The 16,337-nt window shown below is 34.8% G+C and overlaps 2 protein-coding genes across 2 annotated transcripts; one reads left to right on the forward strand and one right to left on the reverse strand.

Moving 5' to 3' along the window:
- The first annotated feature begins 49 nt into the window (after positions 1-49).
- Positions 50-2,862, forward strand: LOC110034116 (probable serine/threonine-protein kinase WNK11). The gene is made up of 4 exons (XM_020738389.1): positions 50-132; positions 228-329; positions 473-1,024; positions 1,995-2,862. The coding sequence occupies exons 3-4, from the start codon at positions 521-523 to the stop codon at positions 2,505-2,507; spliced, it is 1,017 nt and encodes a 338-aa protein (XP_020594048.1). The 5' UTR covers positions 50-132; positions 228-329; positions 473-520; the 3' UTR covers positions 2,508-2,862.
- A 7,437-nt stretch (positions 2,863-10,299) lies between these two features.
- Positions 10,300-13,924, reverse strand: LOC110034118 (thymidine kinase-like). The gene is made up of 4 exons (XM_020738391.1): positions 13,433-13,924; positions 12,886-13,030; positions 11,093-11,214; positions 10,300-10,681 (listed from the first exon to the last, which is right to left on the reverse strand). Exons 1-4 carry the CDS (start codon positions 13,723-13,725, stop codon positions 10,408-10,410), a joined length of 834 nt encoding a protein of 277 aa, XP_020594050.1. The 5' UTR covers positions 13,726-13,924; the 3' UTR covers positions 10,300-10,407.
- Positions 13,925-16,337: the final 2,413 nt, after the last annotated feature.

Consider the following 16,337-nt stretch of genomic DNA (forward strand, 5'->3'; position numbering starts at 1 on the left):
GGCTATAAATAAAGCCCCCTCGTATGCCCCGTAAGCCTTGTCCATCGTCTTCTTCAGGAGCCTTTCCCTAAAGGTTGTGCAGCTTGTTGTCTCTCACGGAATCGAAGCAGAGGATCGCCCCGGCATCTTCTGGTACGATATTTGATTCGTTTTTTTTTTATTATATTGCTTCTCTTTGAAACAAAGACCTAAACCCTGTTTCCATTGATCAAATTTTCCTTCTGAAGCGATACGATCGATGGCTGATAGAAACCAGCACCTGAGAGAATCCAGAACATCCTATTTTCTTGTTATTTGTGCTTCCTCTGTATTCATTTGATCGATAGAAGGTTTGTCGTCTCTCTCGCTTCGGGGTTTCTTTTTTCTATCTTCTATGTAGTTTTTGGAGTTGATTATTTCTGATTGAGAAATATAATTTGTTCTTCTTTTTGGAATCGAATTTATATATAACTTTGGTGCTGAAAATGTCTAGGGTTTTGGATTGGATTGGATTGCGATAGACGACGCAGATCCAGGGAGGATGCGGAACGTAAGGCGGGATCTGACAGATAAGGATGCAGAGCCATTTGAGGAGGTGGATCCGACAGGGAGATATGGACGATACGGGGATCTTCTAGGTACCGGCGCGACAAAGAAGGTTTACAGAGGGTTTGATCAGGAGGAGGGGATTGAAGTGGCTTGGAATCAGGTGAGATTGCGGAGCTTCAACGAGGATCCGCAGATGCTTAATCGCCTGTTCTCGGAGGTGCGGCTTCTTCGTTCTCTGCGTCATGAGAACATCATCGCTCTCTACAGCGTGTGGATGGACGCCGAGACTGGTACACTGAATTTTATCACCGAGGTCTGTACTTCTGGAAACCTCCGCGAGTATCGCAATAAGCACCGCCATGTTTCGCCCAAGGCTTTGAAGAAGTGGAGCCTCCAGATACTTGCTGGTCTTGATTACCTTCACAACCATGACCCCTGCATCATTCATCGCGATCTAAATTGCAGCAATGTATTCATGAATGGAAATTCTGGCAAGGTACACCTCCTATCCTCGCATTTCGAATTCGCAAAGTCTTCTGGAAAAGATTCGGAATTATGATATTTTTAATGCAAACTTTCCTACTATATTTTGCTGATATTGGGGACATTAATTGAAATTACTGATTGTGATCTTTCACTTGAAAACATAATAAATGAATAAATAGCGAATAAATAAAAACTTCAATCTTACATCTCTTTTCGGCACGCAGAGTTTCACGTTTTTCTAAGGAGAAATTTCTTTTGATATTTTAATTTTTATTCTAACCTGGAATTGAATTTTATGTCTCGATATTAGAAAGTCTTGAATAAAAAAATAGATATATGCTGATGTTCCGTTCCCTTTTGAGTTTTTTTGCATCTCTTCATTTAAATTGCGCGGTGTTTTCCAACCAGGTTTTTTTTTTTTTTTAAATTCTGAAATGAATTTTTGTTTTTGTTTTTTGAATTTCATGAATTCTGGTATATTTGTCGACGTAAGTACACTCATGCCTGCATAAAAGAAATAAAACTTGCGGTTAGGGATGATATGACTCATATGATAATGACCCGGATTTACCTTTTGGATGGTAAATTGAGAAGACCCAAATCATCCTCGGCCTTAATTTATTGAATATTAAAGATAATTTAACATTGATTTATAAACTTCCAAAAAAAAAATCCCATGGAGAAATTGTATGGTAAAAATATAATTATTTAAATCAGTACATTTGTATAACAAACTGTCCTAGGTCAATAGTTTTTTATAGTTTATGTTTTTATTTACGTCTGTTAGCATTAATCTATATATAGTAATAGAATGGATCGATCAAAAACTTAAAAAAAATTGTTTTGATCATCTAAAAAACTTCGCCATGATAGCATCATGTCCAAACACACCATCCGGACTTTATAATTTAGTTTTGGATTCGTAATTATAACAACGAATTCAATCTTGAAACAATTTTTTTTTCCTCCTGTGCTTCCAGCTGAAAATTGGTGATCTCGGCCTCGCCGCCATAGTTGGCAAAAGCCACGAAGCTCACTCAATACTCGGCACGCCAGAGTTCATGGCTCCCGAACTCTACGATGAGAACTACACCGAACAAGTAGATATCTACTCCTTCGGCATGTGCGTATTAGAGATGGTGACCCTAGAAATTCCTTATAGCGAGTGCGACTCCGTGGCCAAGATCTACCGCAAGGTCACCGCCGGCATCCCACCCGCCGGCCTCAGCCGCATCCGCGATCCTGAATTCCATGCTTTCATCCAGCGCTGCCTGGGCAAGCCCAACGCCCGTCCTTCTGCTTCCGAGCTCCTCCGAGACCCCTTCTTCGCCAGTCTCAATGCCCCTCCTGCCAGCCTCCCGCCGCCATACTCCATCTCCGGAGAACGTGCTAGGCAGAATACGACTGACCACCCGTCATGCTCTGCGGCTGCGTCCGCCGGGCTCGCAAGCCTGCGGTTAGTCGAGAAAAGCACGCCGGCTCAACGGCACTGAAACCGGCTGCGAGACTGAATAATAGGAGGGTAGATGAGATAACTGTTACTTTTCTTCGTCGTTTGGCAGGGAAAAGTAAAGTTTGCCGATTTCATGGAGCCGAGAAGTTCAACCGGTTGAAAGGCATGAAGTGATTTACACATCTACCCTTTTAGCGGGGCAAAGCCGTTAAGCATGATCTTGAAAGGGTAGAATTTTAAATCAGTTCGTAGCATATTGATTGTATATTCGGTTTCATGAAGTCGGCTACTTGAGCTCTCTCTCTCTCTCTCTCTTAATGTCAAAAAAATAGTAATTTGGTCATGGAAAACGATGCGTTTAACTGATTCTGATAAAAAAGTAGTTTTTTGTTTTTTCTTTCATAAAGTGTTTATTGGATTGAGATTTGGTTTGTTGCTTGTGGCTTGCTTAGGGTTCAATTAATTAAGTATTTTGTTTTCTATATTTTTGTTATCTTTTTTGTATTTTTTTTTCCTCTGTTTCTCAAAAAAATGAATATAACCCACAAGAAACGAAGCATCGCAGGCAATATATCATGGTCGTTGAAAAAACTGGGCCTGTTTTCCTAGGAAAAGTTAATTGAAATGGTCCTCATCACCTACCATCTTGTCAGAAACAGCTATCCGTCACATTTAGCCTTTATTAAACAATTATAACAGCTGTTAAAAAAATGAACACAATTCTAATGTATTTAAATTCATACAATTATTTTTAGATTGACCAAATAATTTTAAATATTTTAAGTAGATTATATTTTAATTACACTGATTTTTTATTTTAATTACACTGATTTTTTCATTTTAATTACACTGATTTTTTCTTTTTTTTTTTTTGTATTTTTTAGATTGAATCAAATAATGTGACAACATTATTAGGTTTTTTACAAGCACTTCTCTTAGTTGTGAGAAAGATTCGAATCTAACACGAAAAAAAGGAAGATTTATTTACATACCACACAATTCTTTTGTATTTATATATAAATTATCTAAACTACAATTTTTACATACCTCTTTACCCGTGGATGAAAAAAATGTATTTCACTTTTTAAGAGTTAAATGGGGGTACTTTTGATACTAGATGAAAGCTTTGGGGGTATTAATGTAAAAAAGTAAAGTGTCAAATATGTAAGTATTTATTAGACTTGGCTAGCATATATGTAAATGCCGCTATGCTGAAATCATGAGGCATTCCTATTTTAAACCACACCATTATTTAATCGCACGAGATTCATAAGTCAGCTATATGACACGCTTCGTCATCTTGAAGAAAAATTGGCAAGCTAAACATGTAAGATAAAGATTCTAGAGAAGCCCAAAATTTAGAGAACAATCCAAGGGATTCTAGAAGATTTCATGATATTCTAGAAAAAAAAATTAAAAAGACGAAGAATATTTCAAAGAATTATAGAAGGTTCCACAAAATTCCATAAATATGTTGAAAGAGAAATTAGGCTGATTTAGTGCTAAAGAAGAGCACTAAAGCGACGCGTGTGACTTGGGATAAATTAATCAGTGATAGTTGGTATCAGAGCCTCGATTCGAAGGTATGACAAAAAGCGTTAGAGAGCACGTAATGGAATTCGTCAAGAGCAACGATATCCATCTGCATCCAAACCACATGGGAGAGGTCCAAGGAGATCATGCAAGATCATGCATGACTTTGATTCACATCTTGCTCGGGTGGAGGAGGTAATGAATGACATGGAGACCCAGATAGAGGATCTTGGCCAAAAATTTGATGAAATCAAGGAAGAGGACATCACAATTCATTCATCGATCAGAGGTATAATGCTCCAACTTGAGGAGTCCTTAAGGAATCAAATGGCTAAGATGCAGGAGGATTTGATGGGGGAGCTCCAGGAAGTACATAGAGCCCATGAGGACGAGATGAGCGACGTACATACTAACTTAAAGGAAATGTGTGGAGACATCTCGCTATGCAAGAGACACCAACGACACCCACCAAGCATCACACATTCAAAGTAAAGAGGATTAAAGTTCCAAAACAAAGAATTTTGGAGCAACTCACAATGTGAAGAAAGTGAATAACTTCTTATGGCGACTTGAGCAATATTTCAGGGCGATGAGGATTACGGGTGCAAAGACAAAAATAAAATTTGCAGCTCTTTTTCTCACAAACATCACTATGTTATGGTGGAGAAAAAGGTGAGGAGATATTGAGAAAAGTATGTGCATTATATTGACTTTTAATAACTTTAAGGAGTTAAAGAGGCAATTCTACCCCAAAAATGTGAAGGATGATGCTAGGGTCTGATTGTGAAGACTCAAGCAAATGAGATCGATTCATGAATATAGTACAAAGTTTACTAGCCTGGTTTTTGAAATTCTCAACATGTCCGACAAGAATGTTCTTTTAAACTTCATAGATGGACTCCAACAGTGGGCAAAGACAGATCTTAGGAGGTGTGGAGTGCGAGTTCTTGCCACTTCCATCATGGTCTCAGAAAACTTAATTGATTACTTAAAGGAGTCTACAAAGCCAAAATGGAAAAGAAGAGAAACTATGTCAAAGGTGGGGGAGACAAGGATCACATAAGGAAGAGAATCGTCATGAATCAACCCCATCTAAGGCAAAGGACAAGGTGAAGTCTAACAACACTAGATCACATAACAACTACTTCTTTTGTGAAGGACCTCATTGAGCAAGGGATTGTCCACAGAAAAAGGCTCTAAACTCTCTCCTTGCAAGTCATCAGAAGGAAAAATGTGGTGATATGACTACACAAGTAGAGGTTATACAACTATTGAATGGGATGCAAGCTCCAACAAAACCCAAAGCAAAGGGGTTATTCTTTGTGGAGATGGTAGTAGACGGGAAGGCCACTAGAGCAATGGTGGACACGAGTGCTTCCCATAAATTCATCTCCGCTGAGGAAGCAAAGATATTAGGTTTGCAGATGACTAAAGGAGGAGGCTCCATCAAGGTAGTCAATTCAGTCAAAAGACCAATCCATGGAATAGCCAGAGGAGTAAAGACCAATATTAGAGCGTGGTTAGACATCTTAGACTCTCTGTAATTCCGATGGATGATTTTAAAGTTGCTCTAGGGATGAACTTTTCTGATTAAGCTAGAGCATTCCTAATGCCCTTCCTCAATAACATATGCATCATGAAAGGGAATCAAGCTTGCTTAGTACCGATAACAAGGACTAACAAGCAGGAATTCAAAGTGTTATTGGCCATCTAATTCAAAGAAGTCATTCCAAAAGAAAAGGAGAGTTACTTGGCGACTCTTCACGACTCCGATGAAGAAGCAAAACCATAAGAAGGCATGCCAAGGGAAGTGGTGGAGGTACTTAAAGAAGTACCACCAAGGAGGGAAAAAAATCATCTGATTATGTTGGAGCCAAGGACTAAGCCGCTAGTCATGAAGTCTCACTGCATGACACCCCTCCCCCAAATCACCAATGAAAAACCTAAGTTTGCTAAGAGCAAACAAAGGAAGCTGGTCCGAGTGTCAAGGGGAAGCCATAATGAGGGCATTGCGAGCTTAAGTGGGGGAGAGTGTCACGCTTCACCATCTTCAAGAATAATTGACAAGCTTAACATGTGAAAAGAGGATTCTAGAGAAGCTCAGAATATAGAGAGCAATCCAAATGACTCTAGAAGATTCCATGACATTCTAGAAAAAAACTAGAAAGAAGGAGAATATTTTAAAGAATTCTAGAATGTTGCACATAATTCCATAAATATGCTGAAAGAAGCAAGCTTCAAGAGATACTAGAATATTATGGAAGGTTCTAGAATCATGTATATATAAAGAATGATGTAGAACTATCTAAAAATTAGTGTATTCTAATGTTTAATCTAGAATGTTTTAGTAGTCTTGGAGATGACTATAAATAGGAGTCTCTCCCCTTATTTGAAAGGATACAAGCATTCATCCAAGGAAACCATCCAAGCTTTCTAGCTTTCAAGTGTTGTAATTCAAGTGTTGTAATTCTTCTTTTTTAGTGAAGTGTTCATTTCTCCAATACTTCTCCCTACTCTTTTTAGATTATTTTATGCTTACAAGTTTAAGTGTTGTGAGAGATATTATGTTGATTTATTGCTAAATAAGAGTGCTAAAGCCGCACACGTTACTTGGGATAAGTTAATCCGTGACATATAACTGATTAGAAAGTAATTAATCATAAACATTGCAAATTTTTGTGATGAAAATATTTACAGATAATTTCCATAGAAAAACTGAAAACAATAATATTTGCAAGGCTTTCTAATTTAAAAAAAAGGGAAATACATCCCATCAATAGTGAAGTTCCAAAAGAAATACTTAGAGTTCTAAAAAAGAGAAGTGCTAATATTCTTTATATTCAAGATACTAAAGTTATTGTGTTCGAACACAAGGAGGATTGACCAAGAACTTCAGTTGAATTGCATCAAAGATCGACTTTAAGCCCATATCTTTTGTTTTAGTTATGGATGCTCTTATTGGACATTTACAAGAGGATATATCTTGTTGTATGCTTTCCCTCATGATATCCTTCTTGTGGATAAGATTAGAGAGAGAGTTCCAAAAAAACATGAATTGTGGAAGTTTACTTTAGAGTTTAAAGGCTTTTGTTTGAATAAATCTAAAACTAAATACATGAAATTTAATTCTAATAATAGTAGATCTAGTGGCAAGGTTATAACAATGAGTAATCAAGTCACTAAACAAAATGAGGATTTTAGATGCCTCAGGGCTATTGTTCAAAGTGATGGTGATATAGATGGGGATGTCAATACTATAATTCAAGTTGGATGGTTGACGTAGAGAAATGCAACGGGTCTACTGTGTGATAAAAATCTACCGCCTAAACTTAAAGAAAAATTTTATAAGATGATCATGAGACCTACGATGCTTTGTGACGCAGTATGTTGGCTTTTAAAAGAGCATAAAATTAAGTTTAAGTGTTGTTAAGATGAGAATGCTCAAGTGGATGAGTGCTCTTACAATAAGAGAAAATGTGAAACATATACATCCGTGAAAGTGTTGGAGTAGTTCTAGTGGCTGAAAAAATTAGATAGAGTCGTCTTAGATGGTCGGGTCAAATCAAAAGTTGATCATATGCCAACCCTATTAGAACAATATATGATTTAGATTTGACTTAAGCTTATAAAAGTACATGCAAACTTACAAATATTTGGGCTTGTTGTATAAAAAAGATCTCAATTTATTAGAATTAAAGGACAATATACACTGAATAGAACACAATGGAGAGAAAAAATTTGTGTAGCTGACCCCACTTAGCATGGTAAAGGCTGGTTGTTATTTTTGTTGTAAACTTAAAGTTTTATATTTATGTTCAAAACACCGTTGTTATAATCTCACCATGAAAACATGTATTTTACTTTTTTAAAGTAACTAATAGTGATATTTTGATATGATATCAAAAATTCAAGCGATACGCTTGTAAACATGGAAATTTATGTCTTTGATATGTAAAGTAATAAGAATTGTGTTTTATATATGTGCCCCTACGAAATTTGGAAAATAACAACTTTTGTAACACAATAAAGTCCACCAAACTTACTTCCCCACAAGAATTTTGTATAGTTAGTGACTAATTATACAATTTTCAAGGATCAATATTCATATTTTCTTATAGTAGCAACAAGCTTACTTATACTATCATTCCTTTTACGAATATCACCTATTTGTGTATCATTAATGACATAATTAATGTGCTAATCAATTTCAACAAAGTAATAATATTCTATTAATGGTTATAACTAACAAGCGAAGAAAGAAGATATAGATATTGCATCACCTACCCTTTCTACCCCAAATTTATCTTCTTCTCTATTCTTTTCTAATTACATGCAAAGAACATTTATTACATCGCTAATTTTTTTTTGTAATATTGCATTTGTTTTTAGAAGTCAAAATAATGGTATTTCTTGCTATAGAAGAAGATTTGGGTGGTGTAAATGTAAAAAAATGAAGTTTAGGTGTTAAATATGCAAATATATATTAGAATAGGATGGTATATATATATGTAAATAATAAAATTTTTTTTTTTTTTTGTATCTAACTGGAAGGCAATAAAGAAAGCCATAAATTTGGGGTAGAGAGGCTAGCTGATGAAATATCCACATCCTTCTCCATTTGTTTAGTTATAACCATTAAAAGAAATTTATTACTTTATTTACATTGATTATCACATTAATTGTGTCATTATTGATACATAAATAAAGGAATGCTATAATCTAACTAAAATCACGACTATTATACTTATGTACTAATCATATTAAAAAAATATATGAAGTTACATAATTAATCACTAATTACACAAAATTCCTGTAAAAAAGCATAATTAGTCACTAATTACATAATTAGTCACTATCATGTGTTGCTCTCAATCTATTCGAGATTAATCTGATTTTTTCAATGGTATCATCTACTAATTCAGAACCTATCAATCTTATACACCCACTTCTGTCTAAATTAAAGTTGTCTTGCTTATCCCACCATATAACATCTCATATGGCGCCATATCATTTCTCGATTCATAGTTGTTATTATAGACGAACTTAACCAAAGGAATATGGTTTCTCAGTCTCTATATATATATATAAAAGAAATTGGTATTTGACAAAGCCCAAACATCGATTTTCCATGCGTTTTTTAGTCCCATGATGAGAGCCCACACCATATATCTAAAATTTCAGAGCCCACGCACCACGGTGGAATTAAACCCCTTGAATTGAGCGAATTTACAGTAACCCCGCCACCAACAGGCCAAGGCTTGCGACATAGTAAATATATAGATGAACGGTTCAAGCAAAAAAATAAAAATAAAAACAACCGATCAAAAGTAACCGATTGACAATCGTTTCGGGCTAGACGACAATTAGAGGGGCATCTCATTCGAGAGATCGGCGAAATGTACCCAATGATTTCCCACAATACGGTGAATAGTCCTCATGAAGATCTACAGGAAGCTTCTTTTCAGATTAATTATCAATTGAGTAGAGTTTTACAGGACGATCGACACTCTTATCGATCAAATCAATTTTCCAATCTTATTATATTTTAATAAATATGTAATTGCTGAAAAAATCCCTCTAAAAAGTCAATGACAAAGAAACTAATATGTAATTTTGTAACACTAACTAAATATGTACATATAAAATATGTTAACACGAATCTCAAGACAAATAAACGATTCAAGTAAAAAAAACAGTCAATTGAACGTAACTGATTGACGATCATTTCATGTTGGACGACAGCTAGAGGGGTATCTTATTTGGGAGATCGGTGAAATGTGCCATAAGATTACCCGCAAGGCAATGATTACCTCGATGACGATCGATAGGAAGCAACCTTTCGGATTAAGTATCAATTGAGTCTAGACTTACCAGACGATTTACAAAGTCTTATCGATCATATCAATTCCCCAACTTACTATATTTGAGTAAAATTGTTCTTACTAAAAAAATCCCTAAAAATTCGATGCTGAAAAGACTAATATGTATTTTTGTAACACGGAGACCTATGCCTATAAATAAATGATAAATGTCTTGAATAAAAATTAGATTGTTCTTACTAAAAAAATCCCTAAAAATTCGATGATGAAAAGACTAATATGTATTTTTTTTAACACGGAGACCTATGCCTGTAAATAAATGATAAATGTCTTGAATAAAAATTACTCTCTTTTACTACTATTGACTATACTCCTAAACACTCTGTATTATATGGAGAGAGAGAGAGAGCATTAAATACGTCACAGAAATTACAAACATTTTGTAAACTATAATAATAACTATTTCAAAAATCCAAAGTGTTTCAAAACACAGCAAAACATGCACATCAAAATAAAACCATATAAACATACATAACTTATACTAAGAATGAAAGCATTCAGATGAAGAATAAACCTTAGTACTCCGTCTCATAATCCTGATAAAGGAGCAGCTTCAGAATAAGTTTCAATTTTCTTACCTTCCAAAATAATTTTTGTTGTTTCAATTAATGCCTGTCCGCTAACATAATGCCGCCGACAAACCGGCATATAAACATCGGCACCGCCGATAAGTTCTGTTTCGGTTTGGTTCGACTTCCTTAAGGTGAAGAAAGCAGGTCGGCCACATAGTTCACACCTCGAGTTCAATTTAGTAACAGAGTCGGCAAGCGGAATTATATCGAGCACTGAACCAAATCTCCTCCTAGAAATTGAATTTCATGAGAAAATTTTAGGAGGATTTACATGCATACCATTAAATTCCTATGTATTAACATACAAAACACCTAAACTTTATTTTTTCCATATATACCACTTTACCTATGCATGAAAAGATGTATTTAACTTTTACCCAATTCTTATCTGTTTACATATCTAACACCTAAAGTTTAATTTTTACATAAATAGCATCTTACCTATGCATGAAAAGATGTTTTAACCTTCTTTTTTTTTCAAAGTTAAAATGGTAGTACTGTTTATGTTATATGAAAGAATTGGGTAGTAGAAGTGTAAAAATCAGAAGTTTAGGTCTTAGATATGTAAATACATAAGAACTGGGTGAAATGTATGTAAATGTCCCTTGTAAGAAATATTTCACTTTCAGCAGTTTAAGTACCTCAAGTAATCACCATCCAAACCAGCAACAATAACAGTCTTTCCATCACGATCAGCAGCAATATGACAGAAATCGTAGAGGTCTTCAAAAAACTGAGCTTCATCAATCCCTATGACATCAAGCTGGAGGCAAATGTTGCAAGATACAGAAGCAAATATTAAAATGTTAGGAAATTTACATTCTTAGCGCGTAATTCTTTTGTATATAAATATTTCAATGCTGAACTTTTGTATTTACTTACAAAGCACGTTGGTGTTTTAAACCTATGCATAAAAAAGTGTATTTCACTTCTAAAGAGTAGTAGTAGTGTTATTTTTTATTCGATATTAAATATTCAAGTGTTGTAAGTATGGAAGATTAGGTGTCAGATATGTATATGCATAAAAATTATGTGCTGTTTGTAGTATGAGGTAAGTTTAAGGGATTTCATGTGTAAATTTAGGAAATCATTAACTGTAGAATTGAAAGGAACATGCTAAATAATCTTTACAAAAAAAATCGCATAGAAGTAAATATGGCTGCAAATGAATTGAATGTTAGATACACTACTAGTGGTTCGGCTTAATTAAAGCTCATTCATGATCATTTGATTAGCTGCTCAAATAAGTTTTGAAAATTTTTATAAATCTTGATTGTTGAATGAACAAACTTGAAACGCTTAATACTCTATTCATTTATGATCATCTATAAAATTATTTAAGAAATTGATTAAATGCGATGCTAATAAAAGCATCCATTAGGAAGCAAAACACGAACAAGCTTAATTTTATCAATTAACCCTCGTTTGAGAAGTTTAATAAACTTAACTTAATAAAGCTTAATAAAACTCATTTAAAGCCTGTAAATCATAATATGAACAAGCTCAAATTCAGCTCAAAAGAAGTTTGAATAAGCTTTTAGTAAATGAGCTTGAGCTTAAACACTATCACATAAGCTTGTATCAGTCCATAAAGCTTGAGCAAAGCATTAATTAAAAAATGAGTTTGAGCTCCAATAACCTCCTACTTGGCACGACTAAGTGCATTTGCAATCCATGGCCGATCAAACAAGATAATCGTAAAAAACTTTCATATCGACAAGAAATAACTCGACAACTCTTGAATGTAGAACCAATGCACTATGAAATCACAAATTAGAAGCGTAAATTGAAAAAAAAAGAAATAAAACTAAACAAAAACATGTTTAGTGATCAAAACAAGCTGTTGGAATAATTGCTTCGATGTTAGCAATATTATTTAGAAGACAATATTATCTATGAATGCAACATGTTTATTGTAATTTTATATTTCCTAACAATGCACTCTTATCTAACAAGATTAAATAATCCAGTATCTAGATGTCAATAAATTCTGTTGAAATCTAGATTTCATCATAATGAGGCATAAATATCATTGATCACATTATTATTTAAAGATACTAGTAATCCAAACAACTATCCTATGCTAATAACATAGCATTTTATACCAAGCATCTTACTTAAGTACGGTGTTCTGCTTTTATAAAGATGAAATGATTATTGAACTGCCATTTTTCTCAAGTCTACATCACCTTAAATGGAATTTATCTATGCTGACAAAAGACAGCATCTGTAATCAAACATGTTTAAAATAATATGAAGACATTTGGAAACGGAAAAGGAATTCTAAAAACGCTATGGAACTAAATGCAACAATGTACAGATTTGCAACCATTGAACGCCTAAAAAGGAAAAAAAATCAAATAAAAATGAATTGATAGCTGCAAGTAATTAACATTAAAGTTTAAGAATTTTAGTAATTAGATTATTTTTATACCATATTATAGTCTTCATCACCAATGTTACTTCGAAAAACCGAAAGCTCCGGAACAGCAAAACAAGGCATTTTTGCACCATCATGTGACACCACAGAGTCCACTCCATATCGATTATCCTTATCTGATTTTATCATTGCTACTCTCCTGCTCATACAATAGAGCCAAGAAAAAAAATAAAATCTAAAGGTTGCATAAAGTTTTAGAAATTAAAGTTCAAAGTATAAAATTAATTCCAAGAAATATAAAAAAATCATCATAATTTAGAATGATTAGCTGCAGATAATTTGTTATATTGAGTTGCACTATATATGTATGTATTTATGTATAGATGTGTGTGTATGTAAGTCCCATGAAGTATTCATCCCAACAAAGTTTCAACAGAAATAGCAAATGCATAGCAAATCAGTAACATAAATTACGATAAACCAATCAATTAAATGAATTAAAAATAAGTTTTTGACATCCAAAACTGAGAAATTAGAGTTGACGAATCAAATTAGAAACAAGCCGAAATTAACACAGCCTGGAAAGTGAGTAGATGTTAACCTTCCACCGTCGATAGCAATCTGAATACGGCGGAGCAAAGCCGTCGTCTTTCCAGCAAACATCGGGCCGATGATCACATGGATCTCACCGCAGAGAGCTCGGCCATCTGCTGCGGATAAAAGGGTTTCCTTCGCCGGCATGATAGAGTATGATCTGGAGCAAGAAGTCGGTAAGGATTTCAAGCGGAGCTGAGGGCGATGATTTGAGATGGTTTGGGAGTATAAGGGGAGGGAGCGGGAAAGATGAGAGTCAACAATATGTATTAAGGAAGGGGGGCGAAATAGGGATTTCATGCTAGAAAGAGCGAAAGGCTTGTGAGAGCATCAATTGTTGACTCAAATTTGAATCTTTTCTATTTTTGGATTTGAATTCGATGAAAGCGAGGGAAAATGGTTTTTAGGGTTTTGGAGGGAAGGAAGGATGAAAGTTTGCGATGACGGAGTGGCCGGGAAATTTTAGCACGCTCTCGCGCGGTGATCGGTTGTGCCCTAGCAGACGTGTAATATTTGGGAAATTTACAGATACACCGCAAAACTTTTATGTATTTATTCACCCAATGTCTACAATTTGATATTTACATTTTTAAAACTTTGGTATCATAAAACTATACAGAAAAATGTATTTTACTTTTAAATAGTTAGTGATGAGAGTAATCTTGATATGATGTTAGAAGATTTGAGAGGTGCATAATAAGAGTGTAAACGAATCGAACACGAACGAACAGAGCTTGTGTTTGTGTTCGGTTCGTTTGAAATTTAGTTTGTTTGAAATAAGCTCGTGTTGAAATTGTTTTTGAAGTCACAGTTCATGTTCTTTTCTTAACAAACAAGCCGAACACAAGCTGTTCGCAAACGACAAAGACATCCCTAATATTAATATATATATAAATAATATATTATATTAATTATATGACTTATATTATATAAATATATAATATCTATATTAGTATAGTATATTAAAATATTATTATTATTAATTTATTATATATTATAATTTATAAAATTTTATTTTTTAAAATATCATGAAATTATATATAATGAATGCATCACTCTTAGATTACTGTTCGTGTTTAGTCGTTTAACTAACCGAACGAAAAAAAATTTATTCACGTTCGTCTCGTTTAATTATTGAACGAATCGAACACGAACTCATTGACAAACCAAACACGAACTGTTCGCGAACAACGAGCTTTTTTGACAGCCTTAGTGTATATAAATATCAGAGCTTAGGTGTCAAATATGTAAATACATAAGAATTGTGTGGAGTGTATGTAAATGCCATTAATATTTAAAGTTTAATATTTGTTTATGTGGCATTTTAAATTAATAATAATATAGAAATATAGCAAAATACATATATATGCCGCTTGAACCATGCATTAAAAAGTGTATTTCCTTTTTATAAATTAAATAGGATTATTTTTTTATGGGATAAAAGATTTGGATGGTCATAATGTAAAATAATAATGTTTAGGCGTTAAATATGTTAATGCATAGGAATTGAGTGGTATATATGTAAATGCCCATCCAAAACAATCTTGAGGCATTACTCGAATCTTGAGACAATCTTTGGAGCAAAAAAACATTCAAACTTCAATTAAGAGTCATCCAAAGCTCGGAGTGAAACCGACAGACTCGATGATCTGGACCCGATGATACTAAAATTGATCTAATTTAAGTCAAATCAAGCTCAGATCAAGCCATTAAACCAATTTTAGAAGCTTTATGAGCATATATTGGGAAGTCAAATGAATGTCGAATCTGATGAGCTTATGGTCGAAACAAGCGTCTCTACAAGACAAATCCAGCGAGCCCAAACTTACTCAATTCCAACATCGTTAAGACACTCAAATATCCATTAAAAGTCATCTGATCGAAGGAGGTTCTATGGACCGTTCGTATGAGCTTATGGTCGAAACAAGCGTCTCTACAAGACGAATCCAGCGAGCCCAAACTTGCTCAATTCTAACATCGTTAAGATACTCAAATAACAATTAAAAGCCATCTGATCGAAGGAGGTTTTATGGACCGTTCGATCATAATAGTTTATATTCTTGCATTAATTGCACTTAGAATACTATAAATAAAACTTCACTTCTCTCATGAGGGAGAGGAGAGCTTGAAGTCTCAACTCCCGCTATGTTGTTCGCGCCCGCCGGCGATCGTCGTCAGCCATTGTCTGCCGTGTTTGAACACTATTGATCTCCAACGGTTGCCGCCGACCGCCGCTACCATCGCCGACGGGCATTGATCACCGCAAACCACCATTAACCACCACCAACTGGACGTCTTCAGTCGTTATCAATTGTCGTATGTTCCTAGCAACAAAATTGTCAAAACATTGAAGTAGTAATTTGAGAAACCTAGTAACATTTTCTACCTGCAAGATAAGTAGTTGCAACTGTAAACATTTTCTTATAATTAAACTCTCCAACTGAATCAGATCCCATAACTTTTAACTTATTGGGTTTTCCACAAAAACCTATCATGACATTATTAGTTATTTTTTTTCTTTTCTGAGTGTGTATTGAATCTTCGTACCATACTAAGACGATAATATACTACTCTACTGCCACGAATTTTCTAGCACGTATTATGTATGAATGTATGTGTGTGTGTGTGTGTGTGTGTGTGTGTGTGTGTGTGTGTGTGTGTGTGTGTGTGTGTGTCTGTGTGCGCGTGCGCGCGTGTGCGAGTGTGTGCGTGAGCGCGTTGTGTGTGTGTGTGTGTGTCTGTGTGTCTGTGTGTGCGCGCGCGCGTGTGTGAGTGTGTGCGTGAGCGCGTGCGAGTGTGTGCGGGAGCGCGTGCGCGCGCGCACATGCTGACGAAAAGAAAAATATGAAACGTATTATATGAGTGTCAATGACAATATTGAAATTTTTAGCACGAAAATTAGATTTGATTAA

The sequence above is a fragment of the Phalaenopsis equestris genome, unplaced genomic scaffold, assembly GCF_001263595.1.
Source record: "Phalaenopsis equestris unplaced genomic scaffold, ASM126359v1 Scaffold001347, whole genome shotgun sequence".
NCBI classification, from domain to species: domain Eukaryota; kingdom Viridiplantae; phylum Streptophyta; class Magnoliopsida; order Asparagales; family Orchidaceae; genus Phalaenopsis; species Phalaenopsis equestris.

What these genes read in the sequence shown, in the direction of transcription:
- LOC110034116 (XM_020738389.1), top strand. Translation starts at nt 521, where the DNA reads ATGCGGAACGTAAGGCGGGATCTGACAGATAAGGATGCAGAGCCATTT. An exon ending in TGAATGGAAATTCTGGCAAG is followed by an intron (nt 1,025 to 1,994) that starts GTACACCTCCTA and finishes CTGTGCTTCCAG; the next exon opens with CTGAAAATTGGTGATCTCGG.
- LOC110034118 (XM_020738391.1), bottom strand. Translation starts at nt 13,725, where the DNA reads ATGAAATCCCTATTTCGCCCCCCTTCCTTAATACATATTGTTGACTCT. An exon ending in GTGATGAAGACTATAATATG is followed by an intron (nt 11,215 to 12,885) that starts GTATAAAAATAA and finishes ATTTGCCTCCAG; the next exon opens with CTTGATGTCATAGGGATTGA. An exon ending in TTGGATGGTGATTACTTGAG is followed by an intron (nt 10,682 to 11,092) that starts GTACTTAAACTG and finishes TTCAATTTCTAG; the next exon opens with GAGGAGATTTGGTTCAGTGC.